This window comes from Eptesicus fuscus, chromosome 21 (assembly GCF_027574615.1).
Source record: "Eptesicus fuscus isolate TK198812 chromosome 21, DD_ASM_mEF_20220401, whole genome shotgun sequence".
Lineage (NCBI taxonomy): Eukaryota > Metazoa > Chordata > Mammalia > Chiroptera > Vespertilionidae > Eptesicus > Eptesicus fuscus.
In genome coordinates, this window is record NC_072493.1 from 5,805,001 (window position 1) to 5,817,787 (window position 12,787).

The 12,787-nt window shown below is 51.8% G+C and overlaps 2 protein-coding genes across 4 annotated transcripts in view; one reads left to right on the forward strand and one right to left on the reverse strand.

Annotated features, from left to right (window-relative positions):
• The window catches only part of PHKB (phosphorylase kinase regulatory subunit beta), a 70,325-nt gene extending 67,435 nt beyond the window's left edge, over positions 1-2,890 (reverse strand). Inside the window, exons 1-2 of one of the 3 annotated variants that reach the window (XM_028127009.2) lie at positions 2,794-2,847; positions 969-1,081 (exon numbers count right to left, since the gene is read on the reverse strand). In XM_028127009.2, the coding sequence (XP_027982810.1) occupies positions 969-1,023 (55 nt within the window). In that variant the 5' untranslated portion in view covers positions 1,024-1,081; positions 2,794-2,847. Of the gene's footprint in view, positions 1-968; positions 1,082-1,191; positions 1,789-2,793 lie in introns of those variants that run through there. The other 2 variants (XM_054710340.1, XM_028127007.2) reach the window with 2 other exon arrangements.
• A 250-nt stretch (positions 2,891-3,140) lies between these two features.
• Positions 3,141-12,787, forward strand: part of ITFG1 (integrin alpha FG-GAP repeat containing 1) — a 54,804-nt gene continuing 45,157 nt past the window's right edge. Inside the window, exons 1-5 of the mRNA XM_054710709.1 lie at positions 3,141-3,380; positions 4,894-4,966; positions 5,848-5,993; positions 6,992-7,049; positions 8,506-8,580. Coding sequence (XP_054566684.1) covers positions 3,173-3,380; positions 4,894-4,966; positions 5,848-5,993; positions 6,992-7,049; positions 8,506-8,580 — 560 coding nt within the window. The 5' untranslated portion in view covers positions 3,141-3,172. The remainder of the gene's footprint in view (positions 3,381-4,893; positions 4,967-5,847; positions 5,994-6,991; positions 7,050-8,505; positions 8,581-12,787) is intronic.

A 12,787-nucleotide genomic window follows, 5' to 3' on the forward strand; every position in this document is an offset into this window, starting at 1 on the left:
GGAAGGGAGAGAGAGAAACATCCATGATGAGAGAGAATCATGGACCGGCTGCCTCCTGCACACCCCACTCTGGGGATCAAGCCCGAAACCTGGGCATGTGCCCCAACGGGGAATCGAACCGCGACCTCCTGGTCCATAGGTCAACGCTCAACCCCTGAGCCACGCCGGCCAGGAGAGGCGTGGACATTCTGCTTACGGTCCCTAAGGCACAAAGCAGACTCTGGCCGCAGGCTTCTCCCAGAGTGGCCAGATGGCGCCCAGCCCACAGAAAAAGCCCAAGGACTCCAGCCTTCACTTCCGCGCCACGGCCACTTCACTGGCCGCATCCCAAGGCCTGCGTTCCAAACGGGTCCTTCCTGGATGCGCGCCCCTCCTCCGACCTGTTCAGCACCCGGGGCCCCCCCGGGAGGAGCAGCTCCACAGCCCCCGTCCAGATGGCAAGGGGTCTCACCACTACGACCGTCTAAGAGCCACTGTGCCCACCTCGCCCCCGGCCCTTCTGCCAAACGCACCGCATGGCTTTGAAACCCACGTCTCAGGACGTGGGCCAGTTGCTTCCTCTCCTCACCAAGTGCGCTTCCCCTTCCTGGCTGTGAGAATGTGTGAACGTGCCCGCTGCACAGCGAGTCGATGCTGAGTAAATAATTGGGACGCGGACCGAAAATTCCTAACTCTGTCAAACTTATTTCCATGACGCGAGAAGACAAAAATCATCTAAGAAGCTTCTTATGTACCCGTCTGACAACGGTCACTTCTCACGCCCGCATGACCACCACGGCCAGGCCACATTCAACACACAGTGCACACCGCACACCGCAGCCTCGCTAACCGGAGCAGGACCACGGTGTGCGGGCGTGGGCCCGCCAGAGGGCACACAATCCAAAGCTATCGTATGGCGACATCAAACTTCAGAAACAAAGTTAAGTAAAACTACCCCCCCCTCCGGGGCGGGGGGTCTCCACACTTACCAGACCTTAAGAAGGCTCGGGGAGGCGAGGCGACAGCGTCGGGTGGGCTGGCCATGTCAAATGGTTGCCTCTGACCACAAGCGTCACAGGCTAAACCACAGCCATGTTCACAACTGTTTAGTGGAGTTAGAAGCGATCACGGTTAGATTCATTGAAAGCAGGGTGAGCAGGTATTAACCCATGATGCCGTGCGCAACGAAGGCCATCAATCAACGTTCGTTACCATTTGATTTTCTTTTTATGATTTGAAAAAGTGCCTGGGCCCTCCGGTTGCCTGTGTGGATTAGGCAGGAACAGGTAATATCCACTTATCATGCATCACGTGACTAGGCGACTATGTAACAATGCTCAGAACTCTGCAGCGACCTCTCCACCAGAGCCAGGTTAGTCCAAGTTGCAGACAAAGCTCAGGTCCTACATTCTTCTAAAAGCAACAGGAACCGGGCGGGTTGTTTTTAATGACACGGGACGTCAATGGCTCACTCAGGAAGAAGCATTAGAGTCTTGTGCTACTTCAGAGTTAGCAGAAGACGCTGAAACCCCCCAACTACTTGGGAGCAAGGACTTCAAGGGGTACCTCTTCTACCGCTGCCGTGCAAGCGAGAGAGCAGGCAATGTCTGGACCATGCACTGGGCGGTTTTGCACGTGAAACGGAACGGACGTGGCTGCATTCAACAGGGTTAAATAAAACCGGGATTTTCCTCTCAGTTAAGAAAGGGAAGGTAGGTCTTCAGAGCTTACTGTTATGACATGCATTTCAGAGGAAATAAAGATGAGAAGAAAATCAACCCTCCATGCTTATTAAAGGAAAAGAGAAATGCTTTTAAAACATGTTGAGGGCAGAGCTCAGCTCCCTGCAAAAAAACTCAGTTACTCTCTGTGACCAGAGAGCATCCATCCAATGTAACAAGAGACAACTAAGAATTTCACAAACGGCAAGAACTCAGTATCACGGTAACATATTAGCGGAGGAAAAAGAATTCTGAACATCAATGCAAACTGCAGAGTTCGCTTGCCTCTGTTCTTCCATTAACAACTCTGACATTAGCATCTCCTAACTCTGACATATAGTGACACCGGTCCTTCCAAAGGAAAGGTTGTGTGTGTGGGGGGGGGGGGGGAGGGGCCCTCTCCGTCCTGCTTACAGGAACACTTTCGGCTCAGGGCATCCAGCCCTGGCTCCCGGCTGCAGGGTCGTGACTGTGCAATTTGAAGGAGTCAGCTCAGGACACTTGAACTGTTGGGGCTGCCTGCACAGCCTCGGGTGGGAGCACCCCTGGGACCCCTCGCCTGGGAAAGGCACCCGCTTCCTTACGAGCCCTAACTGTGCTCCCCAGAACCCTCTTCGTGGCCTGGGCCCTGTCCCCAACATTTTTGCCGCCAAGATATCTGGTTGGGGCTCAGGATTTGGGGAGGAATGCAAAAGGGATGTAAAATAAGGCAGCCAGCAGATAAGAAATAAGGCAGGAAGCAGATATGAGATAAGGCAGCTAGCGGATTCCAGTCACGTCGGGGGTGGGGGGAAGGGGGTGCAGCCACCCGGCTTTGGGGAGGGCCCCACATAAGGACTTTCCTTAGCAGGAACGTGGTCGCCGCCTGATTTCTAAGGAGAAAGCCTGGAGTGAAGTCGGTGTCACCACCTACTTTTGGGGGGCACATAGGGGTAATGTTAGAGCACCCCCTCATTTCTAGGGGGAGACCTCGGGCGGAAGGCCGGGCCGCCGACTGCTTTCTGAGGGGCCCAAGGCGGGCACAGGTTCACGCCGGGACCCCGATGCCCCCCGCCCCAGGCGCTCGGGGGAGGGGGCGCCCCGGCCCGCAAACCTGAGCGCTTGGCCCGGGCTCTCTGCTCCAGGACCGTCCGGCTCACTTCGGCCATCAGCCCCGCCGCCCCCGCCATCGCGCTGGGGAGGCCGTCCTGCCCGCCACCCCCCGGCCGCCTGTCAACTCGCCGGCAGGCCCCGCCCCCGCGCGCGACACTGTCGCGAGGACGCCGGCCGGAAGTGAGCGCGCGGGCTGCGTCCCGCTCAGTGCCCTGGCCTCGCGACCGTCAGAGGGCAGGCCGCGGGGCTAGGGCGTCGGGCAGGGGGCGGCGGCGGGTCCGGACGGGTGGCTAAGCGCTTCGGCCGGGGCGGCGGCGCGGTGCTTTACGGCTGCCGTCAAGCGCGGCGGCGGCTGCGGGAGGGCGGGGCCGAGGGCGGCCATGGCGGCGGCGGGCCGGCTGCCGGGCCTCTGGGCGCTGCTGGCGCCGCTGCTCTGTGCGCTCGCGCGGCTGGGGGTCGGGCCGGCCCCGGCGGGGGCGCTGCACAACGTCACGGCCGAGCTCTTCGGGGCCGAGGCCTGGGGCACCGTGGCGGCCTTCGGAGACCTCAACTCCGACAAGCAGACGGACCTCTTCGTGCTGCGAGAAAGTCAGTGCTCGCCCGCCCCTCGGCCGCGCCCCCGTGTCTTCCCCGGGGTCCCCCTCACCCCTTGCCCGTGGGCTGGCCCCCTGTGTCTCCCGGGCCCTCTCCCCCAGCCCAGACTCTCTTCCTTTACCCCCAGCATCCCTGACAGCTTGCCCGTCCCTCCATCTCCCCACCCCACACCCCACCCTCCCAGGTCCTGGCCAGGTCCCCCACAGTGTGATCTAACCCACAGCCCTGCAAACACCCCAGTTTTCCCCCGAGAGGCCAACCCACCCTCCTCCTCCCATGGGATCCCCTGCCTTCTGAGTCCTTCCTGGTCCCCAGGAGCATGTACCTGCGCTCCTCCCAAGGCCCCCATTCCTTCCTGCTTTCCTCCCTCCCTCTTCCTTCCCCTGTAAACTGGGAAATGCATCCTGACATCTCTGCTCAGCGGGCTTCTCGAAGCCTCCCTGTGCACCTCATTCACCGGCCCCTCCCTTAGCGGCAGCTGCTGGGCCCTCCAGCGCCCTAAACTCTCCACAACGCTCAGAAGCATTTTGCATGGATGGCTGCTAAACCCCTTGGGAAAGGGTTGTCCACCTGCCAATTCACCCCCCTCCTGAGCCTTCGGGCCTGTTGTGTGCGTGGGTCACGCTCCTAGTCTTCCATGTCATTGCTTTCTTCGCCATCCTGAGGTTCTTGGGAGCTCCTTGCTCTCACCATCACTAAGCAAACGTTTTTGTAAATCTCGATGCTGACCGTGGGCCTTACGGGGTCGTGACATTCTCGAGAACCCACAGGACCAGGTATCCCGGACGGGATCCCGGCCCAGATTTCTTGGGGCCCCTGCCAGGCCCAGGACCTCCTGCAGACCTGGATACTCCCCCTGTCTTTGTAGGACCCCGTATGTTGCAGAAAGGGTGCACGCTCCCACACCTGTAGCTACTCCATCCAAACTCGACACAGTCTCGTCTTGCAGCGTTCAAGGTGGCTCGGGTTTGAGTCCATAAAGTCCGTTCCAGTGGGTGCTCATTGAGCTCCAAGGTTGCCTCAACCTGGAAGGGTCTGTGGGAGCCCCGAGAGGAGGGTCTGTGAGGATTCGGCTTGTTCTGCTCCAACACGTATCCGTGTTCTTATTAGAGCCCTGGAGTCCCCGTGTCCTTCCTGTGACGCGTCCGATGGACTCAACAGCCTTCATAAGGGGCCCCGTTGTTAGGTTTGGGGGAGACAGGGCTGATGTGTAGTTATGAGGCACGTTATTTAAGGCGACCGATCCGACTTCTGGCAGAAGTCCTTCCCTGGCTCCGGTTTGTCTTGACCGGCTGCATTTCCCATGTCCACCCCCCTCTGAACCGTGGATTGGTGATGCACCCCGAGGGATCTCCGTCCCATCAGACTCAGGCTGACCTCGAAAGGGCAGGTGAACTGGAGCCAAACGAAAGCTTTCTTGTTGGAAAGTGCCCGGAAAAGGCCTGTGAACACTGACTGGAAGTCTCGCCAGGGAACCTTATTCTAACACCCTATTTGCTTCTTCTAGGAAATGATCTAATCGTCTTCTTGGCAGACCAGAACGCACCCTATTTTAAACCCAAAGTAAAGGTTTCCTTGAAGTAAGTCCACATGGATTTGTTTCTATGTAACGGGCATCAATGTCATGAGGGGTAGGAAGTCGTTGGTTGGGTTGTCTTTGCATTCAACTGGCACAGAACCCACTAGTTATGAGGTCTGAGTTGGAGGTCATTTGTTTGGAAAAATAGTGACTGCAGCAAAGGTTACAAATGATTCACTTTGAAAAGAAATAAAAGTTGGTGGGTCCAGGTCTGTTCCTGCAGTCACCTATCATTTCCTTGCTCTCTGATCTGCTTTCCCGTGTGTGTTGGAATGGGCTGCCCCTCATCCTGAGGGTCCTGGGAGCAGCTTACTCACAGGCTTATCAGGTCAACTGTGTTTGGGAGGGGGAGGTGAGAGCTGGGGGGAGGGAGTCCTTTGCACTGGAGAAAAGATCAGTGACCTCTGTTCTCATTTTCTCTTTACATATATATATATATATATATATATTTTTTTTTTTTTTTTTTACTTCAGAGAGGAAGGGAGAGGGAGAGAGAGAGAGAAACATCAATGATTGGAGAGAATCATTGATTGGCTGCCTCCTGCACGCCCCACACAAGGGATGGAGCCCGCAACCCGGGCATGTGCCCTGACGGGGAATCGAATCAGTGGCCTCTTGGTTCTTGCCTCGATGCTCAACCGCTGAGCCACACCAGCTGGGCATGGTCTTGTTTCTGAAAACCACCCTGCATTCATCCTGAATTCTTCTGTAGGCCAAAGGGGCCTACGTACCTGAGGGATGCTAAGATATGAGAAGAGAATGAAATGAGCCGGTTCTGTGGAATTGTAACTTCTGCATTGGGAATATTTGGTGTGGTACGACTATAGAGCTGTGCTTTTCTCTCAGAACCCGGCCGGGTATCTCACGCGCCTGTTTCTGCAGGAACCACAGCGCACTGATCACAGGTGTGGCGCCGGGGGATTACGACGGAGACTCGCAGATGGACGTGCTGCTGACGTATCTCCCCAAAAATCATGTCGACGGTGGATTAGGCGCTGTCATCTTCTGGGGGAAAAATCAAACCTTAGGTGAATTTATCTTAGGATTTTTTACTGCTTACCATTGGCTAGGAAAGGGAATTCTTAAGTAGCAAAAATTTTGTTCTGAAGTCAGATTTTTTTTTTAAATTGCAGTTCTTGAGTGTCAGTAATTGTTAAAAAAAAAAGTCCATTTTCTGATTTTTCATTCTCAACCTAGACCTGTTCTGAGGTCAGTTCCAGAAAACAAAATTCAGTCTGGATAGCTTAAGGAAGAGAGATTTATTAGAAGGTTTTGATGGCTGAAGAGCACACTGTAGGTTGAACTTTCTGGAACAATCCCCAAAGCCTTCAAGAAAGTGACCATTTGCACAGCACCTGCCAGGACGCCACTGTACCCACCCACTGTGATTCTCCCCCGCAAACTGGGTGCCCTGCACCTGCCTCCTGAGACTCAGAGTTCAGTGATCAGACCCGAGGAGACGAGCAGGCCCACCGCGTCCCCGCACGCCTGCCTTCCGGAACTCCCAGCGCACCCAGGGGGCTAGGCTCCTGCTCACCTCCGGGGGGGCCTCGGTGCTCGGCTGGCTGAGATGTGCTGCCCAGGGAAGCGCTGCGAGGGCGGAGCAGGGCTGAGAGTCAGACCAAGTCCCCTCCCCGCCCCTCCAGTCTCATCTGAGCGCCAGTCCATCCTAGCGAAGCAGGCAGCTCTGCTCCTGGAGGGGCACCGTGGTGTTTTCTGTCACATGGGGATGAGGACAGGACTCTCCTGCTGGACCTGAAGGAGGAGGCCTGTCTGGTGGGTCGAGGGAAGCGCAAGTGGAAGTGAGGGTCAGGCCCATCGTCACTGTGGCGCGAACTCGCCTGGTGGTTTGTCTTTACAAACCGGCTGTCGGTTTGAGTTCTGTTTAGAGTGTCTCCGTAATGCTAAGAATTAGAATTCGTTAGAGATGAATCTTGAAAATAATCGAAAGACTATCTTTTTCCTAAGGGTAGATATAAAAAGTAATACAGAGTGCCTGTACGTTATGTATTTGCTTTCTTTACAGATCCTAGTAACATGACCATGCTCAATAGGACTTTTCAAGATGAACCTTTGATTATGGAGTAAGTATGTGTTTGCTTCTCTTTGAGTCATTTTAAACTTACAAACAGAACATAAAATTTTTCACATGAAAAACTACTTTACTGCCCTGCCAGTGTGGCTCAGCAGTTGAGCATCGATCTATGAACCAGGAAGGCACGATTCGATTCCCTGTCAGGGAACATGCCTGGGTTGTGGGCTTGACCCCTAGTAGGGGGCGTGTAGGAGGCAGCCAATCCATGATTTTCTTTCATCAATGTTTCTATCTCTCTCCCTCTCCTTCTTCTCTGAAATCAACCAAAATATATATTTTTTAAAAACTACTTTGCAAAAAAACAAAAAAACAAAACTACTTTGCTAAGTAGTATTGACACTAAATTCATTCTTCCTTTAAAGCTGATAGGGGCCTGGACTCTGTGATACGATATTTATTGGCCATGATAAAGGAAAGAGGAAAACAAAATTCAGTATTTTTGAAAGACAGTGAGATTTGTGTTTTCTTTCTGTTTCAGTCGTTTTGATTGTGTCTGTTTCGGATCTATGGTGATTCCAGCCATGTCATTAATCAGAGAATTAAGAGAACCGCTTTTGGGTAAAACTGTTACTACGTCATGGACGGATATCCAGGGTACAGGGTTTCCTCCAGTGATTTGCACGGGTTTTTATATTTAGGAGAAACTTGTGTCCTTTTTTACAGCTCTTCCTTAGTGTTATCACTTATTTCCTCAGTACAGACTCATACAGGGATAAAATTAATCAGATTTCAGGGTTTTCGGTAATGCGGTAGAGATCATTTGGGGGACAGGCAGCACATGGCCACTCTGTCCTTGCATCGTTATTTTTTTTTTCCTTGCATCATTATTAAAGTCACAGTCAATATCAGTAGGTCAGTGGCCATCAGAGCTCTGTAAACCCCTGGACTCATCTCCTTACGGCACTCAGCTGGATTTCTTCCATTGCTATGTGTTTTCATTGTTATCGCAACGTTCGGCGGCCACTTTGGACTTTGATACCAGCCGGTTATTTCTCCTAAGTCCATCCGACCGAACAGGTTGGATCACGTTCCGCCGTAAGCGGCGTCTCCGTCTCCCTCGGGGATGGGCGAGATCAGTCAGAGGTGGCAGGCAGCCCCAGGGTTTAGAGCACAGGTTTAATCCTGCTCACCCTCCACCCCGCGCGGTCATGGTGGGCTCTGCTCTGGGCCATCACCCAGAAACCCCGGCTGTCAGGGCCTGGCCCTCTGTACGGCTAGACCCCGAATCACGTGTTCTCCTCGTGGCCACAGCAGGAGGGCTGAGCGTCTGGTTACCACAGCTAAACCCTTTGCCTGGAGGTGACCCTGTCCCTTCTGCTGACGCTTCCTGGACTACAGCAGATGCTGTGAGCATCCTGATGTCTCCCACACCTCCCGGGGTCTTTTTCCTTCTAAAGCCACTGCAGAGAATTGGATAACATCGCTGCCTCGTGTTTCCTTTTCAGCTTCAATGGTGATTTAATTCCTGATGTGTTTGGCGTCACGCATGAAGCCAGCCAGCCACAGATTCTGTTAGGAGGGTGAGTAAACGACGTGATTATTGCCATGTAATTCAGTGTCGGTGTTAGCCCTACGGGGACCGTGTGTCTGTGAGCTGATTGCATGAGCCACTGGAGAACCCCGGCTCGCTGGAAGCCCTTGGTCAGAAAGACGTGGAAAGGGCGTCTGGTCCGAGCGAGCGCTCCCGGGAGTCTGGGCTGGGTCTGCAAGTGCGCTCTGTGGAGAGCAGCTGCGTCTCCCCCGCCCTCTGGGCACGAGACCAGGCTCCCCGGGGCCGTGTAGATGCTGGGTCATTGGATGTTCTGCATGGAGCCTTGGAGCCTTGACTCTCCACCGTGGTCGCTAGCTCCCAAGCTCAGTGATGCACTTGCTTCCTTTCCTTTTATTTGTTCAGTGAGCAATCGGCTGCCTGTCAGAGTAAACATTCCCTCCCTCAGCCCTGGGGGCTCTTCCGTGTACGCTTTCTCCTTGACCAGTGGTGTGTGAGGACTCTTCCCATCCTAGCAGCTGTTCTCGGGAGAAACCCTCTGGAGCCTTGCAATTCTAAGATCTTTTTTTAAAATATATTTTTATTGATTTCAGAGAGGAAGGGAGAGAGACAGAATCCATGATTCTCTCTCATCGTGGATGTTTCTCATCATAGAAACATCCATGATGAGAGAGAATCATGGATCAGCTGCCTCCTGCACACTCCACAGTGGGGATCAAGCCAGCAACTTGGGCATGTGCCCTGACCAGGAATGGACCTATGACCTCCTGGTTCATAGGTCAATGCTTAACCGCTGAGCCACGCTGGCCGGGCCAATTCTAAGATCTTCATCACAGTTCCTCTAAGCTTAAAATAGAGTTGTCCTAAAGCAGAATTCACAACAAGGCATTTTTCACTAGCCTATTCAACTTGGCTAATTTCTTTTGTATCTGATAACAAAACCGCTAAGGGGGATTTTGCGAATGAAGGCCACGTTTGTGTTCTGGAGCAAAGAGTACAGTGTCTGCCCTTGCCTTCCAGCACACACAGACCCTTCCCTGGACCCCTCTGCCTGCCCAGGGGCTCGGGAACCAATGGCGGCTCTTCTGTGCTGTGGAGAAGTTGTGTATTTTTGTGGTTAGGTTTTGAGATGTGGTTCACAGGCACACAGATGAGTCAGTTGTTAAAATTCAAGGTATGATAAAGAAAAGCTCTCACACTTCCTGTCACTCTTTCCAAAGATTTGCAGTAAAGAACGTGGGTGTCTTGCTGCTATTCATAGTGACCTTTGAAAGACTCACTGTGAATCCTGAACCAGAAACCTGTTTACCCCCATACTTTGAAAAGCGCCTGGAAGAACCCGGTTTACAGGCCAGTGGGGGAGGTCCTGCTTTGCCTTCGTGGTCAGGGGCTGCGTGGGGGGGAGGGGGGGCTGCACGGGCCCACTCCTGCCACAGCGAGGCCTGCGAGTTTGCCTGGGGCTGGGACTGCGCAGGGACCCATCTAATATCTTCGTGGACTTGCTCCTGGGTCTACAGGAAACCTACCTACAATGTCATGTGACAGTCGCCTAGCTTATTTCCTTGTGAATTCTATATTAGATTTTGCTTCTCTGATGTTTCTTAAAAAACTATAGCTTTTAAAACTGGTTCTGGCCCTGGCTGGTTCATCTGAATGGTGAGAGCAGGGTCCACAGACCACAGGGTTGCGGGTTCATTCCCTGTCAAGGGCACGCACTTGGTGGCAGGTTTGATCCCCGGCCCTAGTTGGGGTATGTTAGGGAGGCAACCAATCGATGTTTCTCTCTCTTTCTCTCCCCCTCCTACCTCCCTTCCATTCTCTCTAGAAATTAGTGGGGGGTGGGGGAGTTATCCTCAGGTGAGGATTAAAAAAAACTTAATAATTGTCCATCTCTTCTGCTGGTTTCATTATTTTAATATTGGCTGCTTTTGGTAATCTGTCTACACTCTATAGTCTGTGCTTGGCTCGGCAGTTTTTATAACATTCCTTGAGCTGCATATTCACACATTTATGTGAACTGGAGAAATGAGGTCAGACTCCTTCAGACAGAAATAACTTCCATTTGGAGGCTGGTGAGACGGTGAGGCCTGGCTCTGCGGATTGGAGGGTACAGCAGACGTTCCCTGCACTGAGCCCGCAGCTACGTCAGCAGCTCTGCAGTTCTCTTTTTGCTTTTATTATGGGAAACTTGAAACGTATGCGCAGGGGGAGAGAGCAGAGCCATGAATTTGTGTATAACGCACCTGTCATCCAGCTGTCGTCACCAACTCCTAACCAGTCCTATCTCATTCACTTCTAGCTCCCTCCCCAGACATGTTTAATCTATACACGTTTCAGTACATACCTCTAAAAAACAAGGATTTTAAAAAATACGTAATTACAGTATATCAGACCTAACAAAATTAGAATAACTTCTTAGCATTATATTCCAGGGAGGTTTTAATAGGACATATGAACAGGATTTTGTGGAAACCCCTTTCACGTCTCGCGTGGTTCAGGGTTCCAGTTCAGGGTTCGGGTTCTGGAGAAGGCCGCACACAAATGAAAAGAGACTAGAAAAGCGTTAATTTGGGAAATGGGAACCAGGCGGAAGCCCAAGAGAGGACTACTACTCGCTCTGGCTTTGCCATCCCTTTTATTAAGATTATGGGATACACCCATATCTCTCAGGCAGGAAATTCCAATAATAGCCAATCATAAGACCAACAGGTGGAGGCTGCTTCAACTACCAATCTCTCAACCAAACAATGAGTGATTAGCCCTGACCTTTCAGAGCAATTAAGGTTGCCCAGCCTTCCGGATTCCTCCCGCCCCCACCTTCACACCTCTCTACTAGTGAAACAGTGATCTGCTTCCGGCAGATTTCTCAGCACCTAGTCTGTGAGGGCGAAGAGTGGGTGTAGACTGCTGATCCTGTCTCACTCTAGCGGTGCCATAGGGCGCATGAGCCAATCCATGTTAAAGCTCCACTCGGCTCTTACATATACACATTTCCAGTACAGTTTTACCTTTGGTTTAGTACGTGATCAAGCTGTATAATGTGTGTTCTTACCAATGGTACATGTATTTAAAATAACCTCAGAGGCTTTTTTAAACAATTGGATACATAAACAAAACCACTTAGATACCAATTTTAATTTATGTATCAACTTGTAGACCTGCATTTCTTCGGAGACATAGGAACCAGTGATCGCTAAAAAGACTTCAGGTATAGAAACTTTCCATTGCGATGAAGTTCTGTAAGGACATGGGATGGAGGCACAACTTCAAGGATAGGGGGACGGTCACATTTTTAAGAGTAATCGTTTTATTTTAAAACCTCAACAATTCTAATAGATTTGAAGATTTCCTATTTTGTAGCTATCTAGGCTGATGAAAATATTTAGGTTACATTTCTTAGAAATGAATTTAAATCTGTGTTCAAGGGCACACAGATTTTCAAAATTCTTTTAGAGCCTTTATGTGCAGAAATGTGTGAGGGCCGGTGGGCTCAAGAACGAGGCCGCCATGGCCGGTTTGGCTTAGTGGGTATAGCATCAGCCCCTGGACTGAAGGGTCACGGGTTCGATTCTAATCAAGGGCACGTACCTCGGTTGCAAGCTCAAACCTCAGCCCTGGTCAGGGCACGTATGGGAGGCAACCAATTGATGTGTCTTTCTCACATCAATGTACCTCTCCCTCTCTCCACCCTCCCTCCCAGCTCTCTCTAAAAATCAATGAAAAATATCCTTAGGTGAGGATATTAAAAAAAAAAGAACAAGGCAGCTTGGAGAAGTATGCTAGACCCATCTTTATGCCAGACCCATCTTCTAGTCGTTGCCTTCGCCGGGCTCCCTTGAATAATGATCAGCACAGGCTGATCGGTGGAAAGTGGGTGGACTAGCAGTCACTTCAAAGAGCAGTTACCATAGGCAACTAGAAGCTACAGTTGACATTAATTACATTTAAATGGATTCTTTGATAAATGCTATTCTTTGAGAGTAAGGGTGATGATGTCCACAAATCAGAACACCTTGACATGATTATGCTTCCCCTAGGGGGGGAAGCTAATAATTGGAATTTTCTACAGAGGTCAAGAAATGTCAACGAATAGACTCGACCTGGCTCAGAACTGCCCACTTTCTCATCGCTGCTATTTCTTCCTTTGTAATCAGAACAGTTTGTACTTGCGACCTTGACCTTCAAATGGCGTTGAGCACGGATGAGGTTATAGCTTATGTGAGCACAGTTGCTTGAAA